General features: G+C 37.5%; 2 protein-coding genes across 5 annotated transcripts; both read right to left on the bottom strand.

Annotated features, from left to right (window-relative positions):
- Positions 1-91: 91 nt before the first annotated feature.
- Positions 92-5243, bottom strand: LOC104600567 (Acyl-CoA N-acyltransferases (NAT) superfamily protein). 4 transcript variants are annotated; one of them, XM_088892641.1, is made up of 9 exons: positions 4931-5243; positions 4384-4607; positions 4192-4240; positions 3250-3286; positions 1854-1919; positions 1049-1141; positions 802-955; positions 368-447; positions 92-278 (listed from the first exon to the last, which is right to left on the bottom strand). In XM_088892641.1, the coding sequence occupies exons 1-9, from the start codon at positions 5032-5034 to the stop codon at positions 213-215; spliced, it is 873 nt and encodes a 290-aa protein (XP_088748767.1). In that variant the 5' UTR covers positions 5035-5243; the 3' UTR covers positions 92-212. The 4 variants fall into 4 exon arrangements, with proteins under 4 accessions (XP_088748767.1, XP_010261897.1, XP_010261899.1 ...); XM_010263595.3 differs by having other exon boundaries at positions 4192-4244; positions 4388-4607; positions 4931-5240; XM_010263597.3 differs by having other exon boundaries at positions 368-444; positions 4192-4244; positions 4388-4607; positions 4931-5238.
- Positions 5244-9801: 4558 nt separating this feature from the next.
- Positions 9802-12201, bottom strand: YLMG2 (YGGT family protein). The gene is made up of 3 exons (XM_010263594.3): positions 11843-12201; positions 10493-10692; positions 9802-10208 (listed from the first exon to the last, which is right to left on the bottom strand). Exons 1-3 carry the CDS (start codon positions 12137-12139, stop codon positions 9941-9943), a joined length of 765 nt encoding a protein of 254 aa, XP_010261896.2. The 5' UTR covers positions 12140-12201; the 3' UTR covers positions 9802-9940.
- Between the last annotated feature and the right edge of the window lie 4609 nt (positions 12202-16810).

The following is a 16810-nucleotide window of genomic DNA, read 5'->3' as shown; positions in this document are numbered from 1 at the left end:
TGCTAATAGACAAGCAACTGAAAGCAGACGAGGATGGCGGACTCTGGCTTTTATACCAAAATGTATCCTGAATTTTTCTTGCAAGAAATAGTAGCACAAACTTCAACAGATTCCATACCCTTTTGGAAAGGTTTGATCAATGTAGAATATCCATATTCTATTAGAAATTTTTTCAAGACAGGAAGAATTGAATGAAGAAGTTGTCAGGTGACTCAGGTCTTTAACCAAAGCAAATAAATCTGATCTTCTAACCAACGAGAACTCTCCTTTTCAACTACCTGAAGGAAGAAACAGAGCTTGCATCAGTCTTGAAAAACAAAAAAATAAAACCAGGAAGATGGCTAAAGAATCAAATTGGTCATATCACCTGAAAACCCATCTTATGGTACAATGCCCATGCAGGCAGGTTATCTCCATGAACATGCACAAATATATTTGCCACACCTGCTAAATACAAGTTAAAAAATAAAAAATAAAGGGAATAATTCATACTGTTTGGTTTATAATCGAAATCAGAACCAAAATTCTTTGGAATCAGAATCAAAATGATCTATTCCCTTCATCAGTTTGGTTCAGACTAAAATTAGAAACGAATTCAGAATTAAAATTGGTTGGAATGGATTCTCATTTCCAGGGGAAGGAGAAGAAATGACCATTCTCTAATATGCGGATGCCATTCCACCAGGAATGAAAATTAGATTCCAATTTTATCCAATCAAACAGTTTGAATTCCTGCAAACCAAACGCCAATAAACACTGAACAATGTTTCAACGAGTGTGACTACGGTGACATATGCATACCATTTGACTTGGCAGATTCAATAGCAAAATACAGCATGTTACTTGCAATCCCTTGGCGACGTGCAAATTTGGCTACACACAAGTTGGCTATATAGCCGTATTTGCAAGGTCTCCCTCTGTTTATTCTGGAAAGTATCAGAGCCTTCACGGGTTCCTATTAATTGGAGGAATTAATCAACAATTGATTATTTCTTCTAGTGATTAATTTGATCCCCACATTAAATAGATCCATCACAACATATTTTACCCCTGGATGCATCTCTCCTTGCAACGCCTCCTGGATGTTTAAATCTAGAGTTCCAACTACAGTGCGTTGTACATTCCTCTCTTCTTTCTTTACCTAAGGATGATTTTAAACAACATTGCATAAGAATCCCTTGTTACCTAAATTGAAGAATAAAAAAAAATAATGTGAAAGTGTTTGCTTTGTAGCTTAGAACTCACTTCACCAATGTTTTGATGAATTTGCATGCACCAATCTCACAGCATGTTCTAGCCGTAAATTAGGAACATCACCCATACAAATATATTATTATTCATGGGAGATGTTCCTAATACACAATGATGTGGCTGTGAGGTCAGTGTCTATATGAGGACCAGATCTCAATTCCGTTTTAATATTATGATTTATGACGTTCATTTGCGATAGACCACTAAATAAGGCAGTGTACAGTGGGTTAGGAAACCATCAGTCTATATATATATTTGGTAACAGATGTATTCATTCCTAATTGATTTATATAGCCTATTGTACATGTCTTATTTGCAACAGATTTCAACTGTGCCAATTTGGATCAAGGTTCAAAGTATTGATACATATCAGCTAATACGTATCGTTTGGAACCTCTCCAATACATCTCTACAGTAGGTGCATTGGGGGTCTAACTGGTTCAGAGGGTGAAGGAGCCCTAAATCGCCCCCTAAACCGATTTTAAGTAAAACAAAATATTGATTCACCCGATATACCCCTACCCATATCTATATTTTGAACCTTGATCTGTATTAAATTTATCACGGAGATGAATAGGTGAAGCAAACATTTGATGTCATACCGCAACAAGACAAATACACTCGTGGGCATGCTGCCCGCTGCATCTTCTTTTTAGTGCATTGAATTCCTACAGATGATATAATATAGTTAGAACTTACAAGTAGAAAGACTCAAAGACATGAGAAAATTTTGGCTGTTTAACTTCAATGAGATTGCATTTCCAACTGGTGTTTGGTTTAAAACTGGCTTGTTCACATTTTATTGTGGTCAAATGCGATCATGGTCGTAAGATATCTTTTCTCAAGTTCAATTGCTTTAGCTGTCAGAAGCAGGGCTCTCCCCGTATATGATGTGTCATGTATAGAGGTGTAAAGTGGGCCATGCTAGGCCAGCACGGCATGGCCCGTGGGCGGCCTGCTGTGGTGTGTCGCCTTCTCCGATGAAAATTTTGGGGGTTGGTCTGGGCTCATGTGGGCCATGTTAGGCTGGTTTGTGAGCCAAGCCTTAGGTTAGGTCGGGCTCTGTATCGGGCCAAAGTTATTTATTTAAAAATTTGACCAAAAAAACTTAAAATTTTAATTTTATATGAATTTTGTGTATAAAATTGCTTATATATGTGATAATTAAATAAATTAGTATAATAAAATTAAAAAAATTATTTATTTTATTAATATATTATATACTATATATTATTATATAATTATAATATATAAATATATATAATATATATGGGTTGGGCTGCAGGTTGGGCCGTGCCAGCCCGTGGACCTAAAATCCCAGGCCCAGCATGGCCCACATGGTCATGCCGGGCCGGTCCAAGTTCATGCTGGGGAGGCACAGCCCGATTTTACACCTATTGTGTAAAATCCCGGATTTGCTGCACCTATTGTGCAGTGTGCACTTCCATTAGGAGGGCTTTCATTTTGTTGCTTCAGCTTCTATAACTAAGGTAAAAGCTACTTAAAAATCCGGTAAACACTTATGGCCCATTTGGTTCATAGGAATAGGGGTTTGAAATTGGAATCAATAGCTGTTTAATTGGGTGGAAGCAGAATCGCATTCTTATTCCTGATGGAATAACATTCCCCCATTTAAGAGAATGACAATTCTCTCTCTCTCTCTTGGGAATAAAATCCTATTCCAACTGATTCTAATTCTCATTCCAAATTTTGTCTGAACCAGACTATGAGAATAGACTATTCTGATTCTGATTTCAAGGGACTATGATTCTGATTCCAAATATGAACCAAAGGGACCCTTAGATGATACTCCTTTTTTTCTTTTGTATGTGTGTGTCCTTGTTAAGCTACAGTAACTCAATTATCACTTAAGCCCCCCCCCCAGGTGCCAAATGGGGTCTAAATCATGAATCGAAAAGAAAGGCCTAAATAAGAAGCACAACTGCATGATTAGACATCATCTAAGTATATGGAAATAAAATAGCATTAAAATATTACCTGCTCTGTATATTTCCTTTTATAGTTATCAACATAACTGCATTAAGAAGGAAAATTTGTGACCAGGATGCCACATAAATAATGAATCCATTTTTATGTATATACCAGCAAAATTATGATATATGTGAGGCACGGCTCTCCCTAGGATTAGCTGTCTATGGAGATACACTAGTTCATATAAATACAAATTCTATTCAGGCCCCAATCAAGCTGCTATGGAGAAGCCGCGTTGGTTGAGCATGTGAGAATTGCTCAACTAGCATTTCGAAAGTTTTGCACTCAAACTAAGCTTATGACTCAGTTTGGAAGGAATATAAATACAAATATATATAATGCAAAATTTTAGGGTCCGTTTGGTTCCTAGTTGGAATCAGAATCAAAATCCTCCGAAATTAGAATTGGAATGGTCCATTCCCATAGTCTGTTTGGTTCAGACATGAATGGGAATGGGAATTAAAATCAGCGGGAATAGGATTTCATTCTCAAGAGAGAGGCAGGGAATGGCCATTCCCTCAAATGGGGGAATGTCATTCCAGTAGGAATGGGAATAGGATTCCTATTTCGCCTAACCAAACAGCTGGAATCAGAATAGTCCATTCCGATTCCGATTTCAGACCCCTATTCCTACAAACCAAGCGGACCCTTATAATACAAATACAAATATGTATTATTTTATATGTATTTATAATGTGCAAATTTATATTTATACTCTTTCCAAACTGAACCTATATATTTTTATTCAATGGAAGATATTATTGATGCATAGCTGCTTCGAGCCGTGAGGACGAAATGCGAATTCATCACAATCACAGACACTGAGAACTTATCGAGTTATTGGCCGGATAAGAACTGCCCACTTCCTAGATTTGGTGGGTTTTCTACCAAATTTTCAGATAAAGAAAGGGGTGGAACTGTGGAAGGCAATTTGGTTTAAACACAAACCGCTCAATTGGTCGACCCTCCCAGTGGCTTTCAGCTCTCAACCAAGCCGCTGTCTACCACAAAACAAAAAAACAGTCAACAGGCTCACAGCCATAAACTTGTCAAGAAAAGGAAATAGAGCAAAGGGGCAAAAAAAAAAGAAAAATTCATGGTCGTGGTTCCATCTTGTATTAAGACCACATCTGACCTCACCTACCCAGTACTCTTCATCGAGAAAGGCCTCTCGAACCACAAATTCTCCGAATTCCATCATCTGGCTTTGCCCCCGATCGCACTCTTGATTTGATGACGGCAACCGGTCGAACCGGAGACCCGACGAACATGCGGTGTGAAGTTGGGTAGCTGAAGGGGTATGAACCTCCGAGATGGAGAGTTTTCCCCTTTCTCGCGTTTGTGAAGCTACCGGAGTGATCTTCCTGTAAATGGCGATGTGGATCGAGAAAAATCACTCCAATCTTACAGTGTTGCTTAGAGTTAGATTATCCAGAAAATTAGATTTGAATATGAACGAGAAAAGCAGCTCCGGCTCTAGTAGAAACAGAGAATTCGAAACAAAAAGGATGTAACCATGCAAATTCTTACTCCACCTCTCTCTCTCTCTCTCTCTCTCTCCCCCCCCCCCCCCCCCCCCCCCCTCTTAATTTTACTTTGATTTGAAGAAAACAACTAGAATCTCTGCAAATGATTAGTTTAAGTTTATACCAAACAAATTCAAACAGACACAAAAAGGGCAACTCACATTGTCACAGAAACAGGAGTAGCGTGAGATAGGCAATGGTTTCTGAAGCCATGGTGTGCATTTTTGAGGAAAACAGGTCTGCGAAACAAGAGTGCCATCGACATGGAAGCTTGCTATATCCAGATTTGCCTCCGCAAAAATTAAATAAAACACGTAATACTTGTTCAAGCTCTTCCGATCCTGTGACGGGGAGGAACTAAGGAGATGCCAAGAAGGTCAGGATTGTAAATTAAATCGATTGGGTCATTCACCTTCTCTAATGGTCTAGGCCGGTTCAATTCGGAAAAAATGAAAATGAAATTGAACAAGGAAATGATTTCAACTGTCCAAGTCCAAAAATATTGACTATCTTCCTTGTAGAAAGCTAAGTTGATACTTCATAGTTGGGCCTAGACCTGTTCATGGGCCGGGTAGCCCGATGGCCTGGCCCGCACCCCGGTCGTGCTTGGTCATATAATTAGGCCCACGGGCCTGACCTCGGGCTTAACACAAAGCCCGATTGTGTTTCAGGCCGGGCTCGGGATTTGTCAAAAAAGCCCGGCCCGAGCTCGGCCCGGCCCGACTCAGTATTATATATTTTATAAAATATATAATATGTATTTTATATATTATATAAAATATATAAATAATATAATATTTATTAAAATATATATTTATAATTTAATATATATATATATTTTATTCTTTTCTTTATAATTTCAATCTATCTCTCTCTTTATTCAGTTGCTTCAACATTAATAATAATAATAATATAGGCTAAATTTCAGGCCCGGGCCCGGGCCCAGGCTCGGGCTTCGGTCTTTTTATGAGGGCCGGGCTCGGGCCCAAATTGTAGGCCCGATGGTCGGGCCGGGCTCGGGCTCGGGCCTTAAAAAAAATTGTTAATACACAGTAAAAGCCCGGCCCGAGCCCGGCCCATGAACATGTCTAGTTGGGCCCGTTCCTTTTTCGTAAGTTATTTACCAAGGTAAATGCACTGACTCAGGATCTCCTCCCTACACAAACTCTGCCCACGTCTACCCACAAGGGCCACAACACATTATCTCCGTCAATTAGGAACATCTCCCCCGGCATAATACTATGTAAGAGGATGAGAAGTTCTCTATATGTGGCTGCGATGTTATGTGGGTAGACATGGGCAAAGTTTGTGTGGGCAGGAGATTCGGACTCAAATGCATAAGTTATTCTTAGGAAAGACTTTTCGAGGTAAGTGCATTTACCCATGTTCTTTTTATTTCTCATGTAAATAAGGCAATGGCCATTTTAACCATAAAAATCCCTTATTAAAAGGGGCATCTTTGTCTCATTCAAGTGTTGACAACTTCCCCCCTCCCCCCAAATGGGAAAGTTATTTACCCACCTAGGAAAATAAATTTTTCTCGGTCCCCACGTAAATCTAAAAAAAGAACATGGGGTTCTTGGTCAATGAAAATCAAAATCCCATTGACCAACTTTCCCCTTCCAAAATCCAGAAAAAGAAGGATCCCTTGATACGGGGGCATTCGATCAAACTGCTAAGACCAGACAATACCAACATTATTGTTATTGCGGTTATTTACTAGAACACCCCTATAGTTTCATTGATTTACTTAAACTATGCTATTAGTTTTCATTTTACTAAAACACCCCTACAATTTGCAACTATTTACTTAGGCGATGTTTGGCATCAATGCCATTTTTCTAAGAAAACAGCGCCACATCGATGCCATGTCAAAAAACGCGATGCTTCAGAAAACGACCTCTTATTTGGCATCATTTTTCTAGAAAAAGACGTTGCTCCAGACCACGCCTTGGAAATCGGGAAAGTGTGGTATGAATAAATGCTAAATTCAATGTTTTCTCAGAAAACAATCCATTGTTGTTAACGGTGACATCATCTTGCGCACTGGATAATGTTAGACCAATGCTGAAAATGGTTATACAAGACCGATACCAAACAAAACCATTGTTGTTCTCCCATAAAACAGTCTATGTGGCAGCATTGATGCCAAACAAAAAAATGAGTCATTTTTCACCAAGAAGTGTTTGTATTGACAAGAAAATAGTCTAAATCATGGTTTGTTCCAAAAGTGTCCCTAATGCTTTATAGAAAAAAAATGACCAAATAGAGTGGTTGCTCGTTGCTTTTTATTTTTATTTTCTTTTGATTAAATTTATTCAAACAAACATTAGGGTCAAAACTATCATTTTCCACTATCATCTAATGGAAGGTCAATTAAGTAAATAGATTGCAAACCATAGGGGATGTTTTAGTAAAATACAAACTACATAGTAGGTTTTAATAAGGCTATGTTTGGTTTGAAAGAATAGAGGAAAAGGTAGGGAAAGGTGGTGAAACCTATACAAGGTTTGTAAATGTTTCCCTACCTTTCCCTACTTTTTCCTTCAAACCAAACATAGTCTAAATCATGATTTTCAAAATTGGACTGGACCGGACGGTTGGACCAGAAAAAAACAGGAACCAGTTAGGTCTGTTTACCCAAAATCATTATTTTCCCAAAAACCATTGATTTGGTCAACGAACCGCTGACCCAAGCGGTTGAACCATCCAACAGTTTGGTGATTTTTTATTTTTTGTCAGATTGGGCTGTTTGTTTGGTTCGAACGGTCAGACTTTTGACCCCAAAACCAGACCGCTGACCGGTCCATTGTCCGGTTCAGTTTTAAAAATCTTGGTCTAAATGACCCTTATTATTGAGCCGCTTTGCTTAGTTAGGCTTATTCATGTCTGCTATGCTTGAACTCGCAAAAGAACCTTCTACGATTTCATTCAAACATGGATACATTGAGGGGCTGTTTGGTAGTAGCTGAAGTGATTCAACTGAAAAAGCTTGTTTCTTTGTTTAGTGAATTAAGGTGGTTGTGAGCTCCTTAATGGCTTTAATGCGTTTTTCAATTCAGCAAGGTCATGCTCCTATAATGCATATCAGCATATGTCAAGTGACCGCTTTACCATTTCCAGCAATGCCATGATAAGATTCAGTAATTTGGAACATGTCACGCCTATTGGGACCATAGAGACTATGGGGTGTTTATTATTGTGAAAATTCCGTGAATTCCTTGGTTTTTTTAATGTGGACTGTTTATTACAATCAATGACCCAAGATAGTTTATTAAAAACTGTGTTAAGAATACACCCACTGACCCACACCACAATGTAAAGCCATAGAGATGGCATTATTACCATTATTTAGTTGATGACGCTCATCTAGGGAGTATGATAGTCCCACCCTCGCAAATGGAACTGATGTCCTAATTGAGTTGGACGCACAACAAATAAAGTCTTGCCAACTTTGACGAGCCAAAGTGGAAAGACGAGGAGGTGCATCAAGCAAAACCTGCAACTAAAACACGGTCAGAGATTGAGATTTTTAGGATGAGATCATCGGGAAAGGCATTCTAATGTTCAAGTCAATAAGAGGTGAAAAGGTCGGCCAAACCAAGTTATAAAGGGCGAACTAGTCTGGACCAAACAAGGTTGAGAAAGCAAAAGAGCAAAAAGGCTAGAGAGTGGAAGAGATTCATCATCGAAACCTCCGATCATGCTTTGGTTGTAAGTTCTGATCGATGCATCATCTCGTTCTTCCACCTCAACTTCATTTATTGCGTGTCCACCTGGTGCGGACAACATCAGGAACTAATACCCTTGGTTTTAGAACAGCAACTCAAACGGGTTGTATTAGGTTGAAGGTCAACCAGGCCCAATTCTAAAGGTGCAAACATCATGCCCCAATTTTCTGGCCCAGGCCTGACCCGTACAGAAAACCCAGATTGGAACGAATCGAGAATACTAATTCATAGTTCCAAAAATAGCAATCCCCCACAATAATTTATCATATTCTCCACCTGGTTCAAAAATCAAAACACAATCACGAAATAAATTACCAAACACGCTTTAATGTATCATATGCTTCAAAAAATGCATCTTAGTTTCAAACAATGGGTCCTATTTTCTGGACCATGCCAATGATTTTTCTTTTGCAACCATGAAACAAACACTGCTTTGATAACTTGACGCTCATATACAGCAAAAACGTCAATTTTCGTCCTTTCTACATGAAGATAAAGGGAACCAAGGCTTGTATTTATACTCCTTCCAAACTGAGCCTACCGTTTGACAATTTTAAATTGTAAGACAAACTCGAGTTGTGTGTGGTTTCATTGCTATTTCTACCTGTTATGTTTAAGGTTGACCAACACAATTTTGTGAGTAAAAATCTTTCATATTGATACAAATTGTTATTTCTACATGAAAGTCAATTTTGGCCTTTCTTCTTTAAACACCAAAAAAAAATCTCTCTCAACGCCAATGATCAATCCCAGGTACGCATTTTCTAGTTTATCTCATGTGATGTGACAAGACACCTTTCTCAAAAATTTGTATCGACCAACCCCAAATTGAAAAGAAATAGCCATATGACCAGCAGAATATCTGAATTCTCAAAGCAGGGCACAAATTAAAATAAACATCTCTGTTTTAATCGTCATTTCTTGGGCCATTGTCCTAAATCATCTTGATTGTCATTACTCTCCATATTTCGTGTAAATAAAAAACTAGACCAGTATATGGGTGAAGTGCAAGCCTTAATAGAACAACCATATATTGGACTTAACTGTCCAATTGAAATGGTTCTGACTGGAACTGGCCCCCAATCCGGTTCAATGAAAATAGCCAGTTTTCGGTTTTTAGGTTGATCGGGAAACAAAAGCCAGGGAAGGGAAAAGCCACATTCTGCTTTAGTGCCCAATTTGCTTTTCAAAGCATTGATAAATAGTCAAAACTTCCCATTTGACAGCGTGATGTATCTGAAGGACATGATATACAGTTCTGCCACTGGTAGGTCATAAAGAAGGATAAAAAAACAAGGTAATTAAAGAGATTCTAAGTTTCTAACTAACTTTAATGACAATGAGAATACACAGAGCATCCATAACTTTTTCATGTCTACAAGTCATGGATTTCACAGAGAAAATCAAGAAACAAAGCACTCTTTAAAGTGAAGGAATTAACTAAGACCCTCCAGAGTTCTTTGATCCATTGCCGTAAACCCTTCTTAACCATTTCCTTTGTGCTGTAGTGGGACTAAAAAACCTTGATTTAGATGAAGATTGGCCTACTTCAGATGCTCCTGTAATGGGCAATTCAGCAGGAAGAGCAGCGGCAGTGCTGGTGAAGGCATTTAAAACTAGAAAGGCTAGAATAGGAGAGAGATCCAGTGTCCCTCCAAGAGGTGGAATAATCCCTCGGAATATGTTCAAGTAAGGATCACACAAAGTGCTGAATGAAGGAGAAAAAAAAAAAGAAATTCCAAATCAAAACATTTGAGGCATAGAAGACAAAAAAAAAAAAAAAATCAAAACAATCACTGCAAGGATAACAACAAAATCAGTTGTATAGGCTCCATTAGAATTTTAAGTGTCTAGAAAATCAGATAGCATATCTTTGTACGGTACACAATCACAGGCAAGCAAATTTGGAACTCCAATAGCTCTGATTGCTAAAGATTGATTTTTCTTTACACTAGTAAGTCGAGAGCATTCATGAGGGTTAAAGAAGCACACCTGAGAGGGCTAACAATGGCCGGAGGAGTGTTGGGAAACCAGGTCAAAACAAGCCGGACAATCAGCAGAGTGTTATAGATGTTCAAGAAGTTCAAAATTCCATTTGACACCACAATCCCCGCCACTGAATCACCAGGTAAAATGGCAGCAAAGTTGTGGTTGTACAAGGTATTGAGACTCCTGGAATTTCTGCAATGAATCTGAAAGAAGATTTCAATGTAGTACTCATGTTTCTTAAGAAATAAGAGAAATTTGTGCAACTTAAGTCCTGATAAGAGTTATATGTGCCAACCATTTACTCATGCTGACAACCAGCCCAAAACCCCAACCTAACTGTTAATAATCTGACTAGATCAATATGACTAATTTCAATGTAGTACTAGTACTCAGGTCTCTTAAGAAATAAGAGAAATTTGTGCAACTTAAGTCCTGATAAGAGTTATATGTGCAAACCATTTACTCATGCTGACAACCAGCCCAAAACCCCAACCTAACTGTTTTCTTGTGTTCCTGGGCTACCATAGCTCAAACCAGTTAATAATCTGACTATATCAATATGACTAATTTCCATCGACATCTCCATCATCTAAGGCTTGTCCTTACTGACCTTCATCTCCAATGTAATTTGGCCCTGCCTGAATCTAACTAATTCCCCAGATTTCCCCTGTTAGAGATGGCACACCTCAATGGAATTTGGATCGTCAAGAATCAACCCATTGCCACATTTAGGTAAGTAAGTATCTGAAGCAAAATGACCAACTCAAATACCATATGAGAACTACTTGGCTGCAGATATAACTTTCAGGACAGACAAAGTCTACATTCAGACTATAAATTTTTCTCTTGCAGGAACAATACGAGTGTTTGATGTTTGAACAGAGAAAATAAACTCCTATCCAAGCGAAGGAATGAAAGAATAGCTTTTCACGTTTGGTTTGAACATATCCTTTAAGACAAAATTCTGATTTATCCTAGTGAAGGTTTTGTATGAACGAAAATCCCTAACCAAACAACTTATATATGGTATTTATAATGAGATACTATTTTGATGATGGGACGACGGAAACAGAAAGCAGCAGTAAGCCATTACGAACGAATTATGAAATAGAATTTAGGAAAGTATTTCCCACCTTTCCCAATCAATTGTACGTACAAATGCCAATTGTGGGCAGACATTGTTTCAATTACTTGTCATCCTTGGATATGACAGTCTTGAAGTGAAAATCCATAATTGTCTATATCAAAAGGATTCTAAAGTTTTATGACAGTCTTGAAGTGAAAATCCGTAATTGTCTATATCAAAAGGATTCTAAAATTTTTCATTAGGGGAAGAAGGGTGCAGAGAATTACCTGGAAGAAGTTGCAAAAATTGGTAGGTAAAGAGAAGAGATTCTGAAGAAAAGGATTTGCAGAAATGATTGTGTTTAAAGTCTTGAAACACCGATCAGCGGATGATAACAGCGAACTGTGTAGCACCTGGATGATATCGGGGGGTGTTGAAACGAGATTGGGTTTCAAATGTCGAACACGTGGGGGAGAGAAAGGTGTTTGAGGAAATGTCGAAGCAAGTAAAAAGTTGGAGACCATTTTGGCTTCGTAATTCGCCTCCCGAATCTCCACCTCATTTGATGAAGAAGAAGAAGCCATGTTTGATCTGCCTGTTGCTGAGCTGAAAGAGAGGAAGCCTCCGCTGTTCGGCCTTGAGAAGGATCGACTAGATAATGTTTGGATTATTCCTCTCGAGTTTCCTCCCACGTGGCGGCAGCGTAGGAAGGTCTGTGGCGCCAGCACCCCCGCTTGATGAGAAGATTCAAACGGCATATGATTCAAAGTTTTCATCGTTTAGTCGGTTTAAAACATTTAAACGTAAAAAATAAATTTAAAAATTAAATTCATGATATAAAATATTTTAGACTCAGAAATATGGAAATTTTTTCATTTTCCTGTATTAAAAATATAAAATATAAATATATATCTATATTCGGATCATTCAATTTTGGTCAATTTACAAATGGGCAAAGCGAAACTAATCTCACCTTGTCAGTTTCATTAGAATGATAACAATGCTAGCTGAAATTAATTATTATTATTTTTGTGTTATAAAAAAATTATTAATAGTAGTATATAAGGGGAAATCTATGATGTGGGAAAGATATGGTATCGAAAAAGTTTTGACTAATGGAAACTCACTCTTGAATTTTGATAAATAACACCTATTGGCTATCACGTTTTATGATACGAGTTGATTGGTCAAATTTTTTTCAAATATCGTATTTTTTCTATATCATTATCAAACTCGAAAATATAAAATAATTATTAATTACTTAATTTTTAAAAAATATAAAACAATTGTATACTCTTATGTGTTTTTATTATTTAGCTTTCGCTTAACAAATCTCATACATCGCACAGGTCCCGCTAATATTAGATATAGGTTGACTAGAATCCTATATTGTAAAGTTGTAATTTAAACACCGTAAGAATAATATCATATAAATCTAACCCTTTAATTCAGGGAAATGAACCTAAAGGATTTCTTATTTCATTTCTTGCATCTATATTCATGCATTAGTGAAGAATAACCACTTATACATGGCAATAAATTGTCAAATATAGGGTAAATGGGCAAGTGGGTAAGAAAATATAAAGAATAAAAAATAATTTATTTTCATATGCATTTATTCCTATTTTTATATTTATTTATTTGTTCAATGCACCAACACAAGGCATTATTTTTGTCTTAAATTTCTATTTTACCCTTATATAAGCCTTCATATTTAACATTAGCATGTCAAATAATTAAGGCTCAAGCCTTGAACATTACAAGGCCAAAGGCGCAAAGGCATAATTCTCGAACAACCGAGGGCCTAATCCTTGTGGAGTATTATGGGATATGAGGCTATTGAGGTTAGGCATTTTTTCCCTAGCCTCACTTCAAGGTTTTAAACAATGGGTGCAATTGAAGCAATCTTTAATCAAACGGTTTGGGCTTAATTCCATTAGGCTCAATTTGAGTTTCTCAAGCTCGACATTTTATTGGTCAAATTCAAGTTACAAAATTAATCAAGCTTATCTTGAGATTCAAACTTGATTAAATATAAGAGTGTTTGGTCGAATCAAATTAAAATTCGAATTTAAATATAGGCCATGTTCTTTTTTTGGAAACATATTTACCTGGGTAAATGCATTTACCTTATCCATGTTCTTGATTTGTTCAATTTACTTAGGTAAATGAGATTGCGTACTCTCATATGTTCTTTTCCAACATCCACTTTCCTGGGTAAGTTGGTATTTTTTTCACATCTTGCCGATTTTTCCCTTTGGGCCTAAATCAATGTTTCAAACAGCATTGCAGTATGCACCATGAGTACAATGTTTTGTTATTAAAAACTGAACTCTAGCCCTATACACCCTTGCAGTATGTTAATTTATTCTACATTTCCACAACAACTTCAAATCAGAACAGATGTCAAAGCACTTCGGCCCTTCATTACCCAGTTCTAATTTATTCATTTGTTTTGTTCATTTGCAATGCAAATGAAGTAGAGCCTGAAGCAAAGTAAAACCTGGAACAAAAGTTATTTAAAAATTGCACTCTCTTTTTAAGAAAACTAAAACCTGAAGCAAAAATTGACCAAAAAATTGCACTCCTATACATTTGTATCAGTGCAATGCATTTTGCACTGCAAACAAATGAAGCATAAATAACAGAATGGTGATACCTGGTGCTTTGTCACTACATAAACCATCAGACTTCAATGGCATTACAAACAAATGAGTAGAGTGCACCATTTTCTCCTTCAACCCCATAACGGATGCCAAAGTTGTTTAGATGAGGAGAGAGAAAGAAGCTTGTCAGAACTGCAGTACAAACAACTACAGAGGAAGCCTATGTCTGATTATTATGTTGTTGATGATAATGACGAGGGTCTGAAGTAACCTCCATGTTAGAAAATTGTAAAGGAAGGCTTTGGGGAAGTAATGAACTTAAATAAAAACCTTCCTTTACAATAATCTACTGGGTGGAAGCTAATTGTCATGTTATTAATATTCCTTACTCAACAATGGCAAGTTTGGTGCAATGTTAAAATTCCATTCTGACAAACATGGGAAAGAAGGCTCTGAGTCCGAGAATGGCCAATTCATTCAAGAAAATGCCCGAATGTTGGGTTCATTTCCAGTCCACCCCTCCCAAGGTCCTAAATAAATAGGACCAACATTAGGTAATACTCCTTTTCATTGTAAGGATGAGTCTTTAGAACTAACACAAGTCAATCTGTTTTTATATTTCTATTGCAACAAGAGAAAGGATCAACAATACCAAATATTGCTGAAAGTTTAAACTTTAGAAACCTGAAGTGGAGATAGATAGCTTGAATCAGTCATATTACAAACTTGCATTACTACATCACTTCCATTTCATGCTTCACTATAGCCAAAAGTCATCAAATGATTTGTCTTTTAAGATATTGCTCATGATAAGCAATAACTTTTCAAGCAATTACACTACCTCTATGTAATCAAACGATATTTTGGCTGTAAAAACTAAACAAAACAATATAACAATCAAAGAAAAAATGTAACTCCATAGTATAAATGCAACTTGAACTGACAAGAGGAGAAAAGCCTTATGTGGTTGCCTAAAAATGTATTAAAGAAGCTATAGAAATATCCATTCACCTCAAAGCACATAATTGCAACTAAAATAATCTCAAATTTTACATGGAATGATTACATCCGTTCACATCTAGTGATCTAGATGAGTCACAATGGGCTCTAGCTCACTGAGTTCTACTGACAAGCCTCACAACCTAGGGGAGGCTAAGGCTTGTGACTCTAAATATTAGTAACTATGTGATGTTCATCCTTCATGTCCCCAAGGTTTATGTTTCCAATTCTAATGTTAGTTCCACTACACATAAGTAGTGATGAGGCAAGCCATAGTGATTGTACTCAAGTTCATTGAGGCCACTTGTTCCAATTCTGATAAATGTAGGAATGAGTTTAAGAGGGTTAGGATGTGTTTAGGAGTGATCATAGGACAAAAGATAAATTTGTCCCAGTAGCCAGAACAAATTGCCATTATCATAAGAAAAACCAATATTATCTAGTGACTAAAATTCTAAACATAACTAGGGGTGGCAATGTTGATCTTGACCCTTTTGACCCACCCGCTTCAAAACCCACCCATTTCAACAGTGGGTTATATGGGTCAAGTGACCCATTAGGGTCAAGGAAAAGAGGGTTACGGTGGGTTGGGTCAAGGGTGCCCATTGGGTCAAAAAGGGTTAGGTCACTTGGGTAAGGAGAGGGTCGAGAGGGTAAAACCGTAAGAGGAGAGAGTCGAGAGAGAGTTGCTGCAAGAGTTGAACTGTCGAACAAAGATCTCTGGGTTTTTTTCAGTTCTCAGTCGAACGAACTTCCACCATTGAAGATTAATCCATTATTTAAGTTTCAGATCTTTGCTCTTTGTTCCACAAAGAACTGCGAATGGACAAACTTGTTTCAAGTGCAAGATCGAAAGGTGTTAGGGTTTCAATCCATTCGCGGTTCTTTGTTCCGCTATTGAAACAAGTTCTCCACCATTGAAACAAGATTATCCTCTCAACCGTTGAAACAAGTTTGTCCTCTTAGTTTCAATGCCATTGTTTCTCAGAATTCTCAAATCTCAAGCCGCATGTACATCAAAGTTTTGGATAGGTAAATCTTTTGACATTGCTCAACCTTCATTGATTATTTGCCTCCCATAGTCATATTGTTCAATCAAAAAGTTGAACATGAAACATGTCTAAAACTTGTCCCTGTTGCATATATTTTGCGCCAAAAGTGCCCAAAACATATATTTACTCTCCAATGGACATAGAAAGATCCCCATTGGTTAGGTGGGATGATTCATGGCAAGTTGAGTCATGGACTCATGGGAATCTCTCTGTATTGGACGACTGTTGGAAGAAAAAGATAAAACAGAGAAAAGAACGAAATGGCTACAAGGCTGCTAGACTGGATCAATGAATGTCTCCCTTAACTTGGTGCTTGTAATGGAGCTTCATTTATTAAACACCGCAGATTTACAGTATAGTCTAATGCAAATCGACCCAGCAAGTATGTCTTCAGTTTGTTCTTTTATCAAATATCTAATGGTCGCTTGTCTTCTCCTTATATCTCGTCTAGAGGTGATGGTTCTAATTAAGTTGGGTTGATGTGAGCGTCCATTCCTGATAACTTCATTTCTCTTATTTTGTTTAAGCTTGACGATGACTTGTCTGAACTTAGATTCTGAGGCTGCCATGCACCCATGCCCATTGAACATGGTCACTG

This window comes from Nelumbo nucifera, chromosome 8 (genome assembly GCF_055504915.1).
Source record: "Nelumbo nucifera cultivar China Antique chromosome 8, China Antique-T2T, whole genome shotgun sequence".
NCBI lineage: Eukaryota > Viridiplantae > Streptophyta > Magnoliopsida > Proteales > Nelumbonaceae > Nelumbo > Nelumbo nucifera.
Note: the sequence above shows the minus strand (reverse complement) of the source record. Positions and strands in the feature narration are given on the sequence as shown.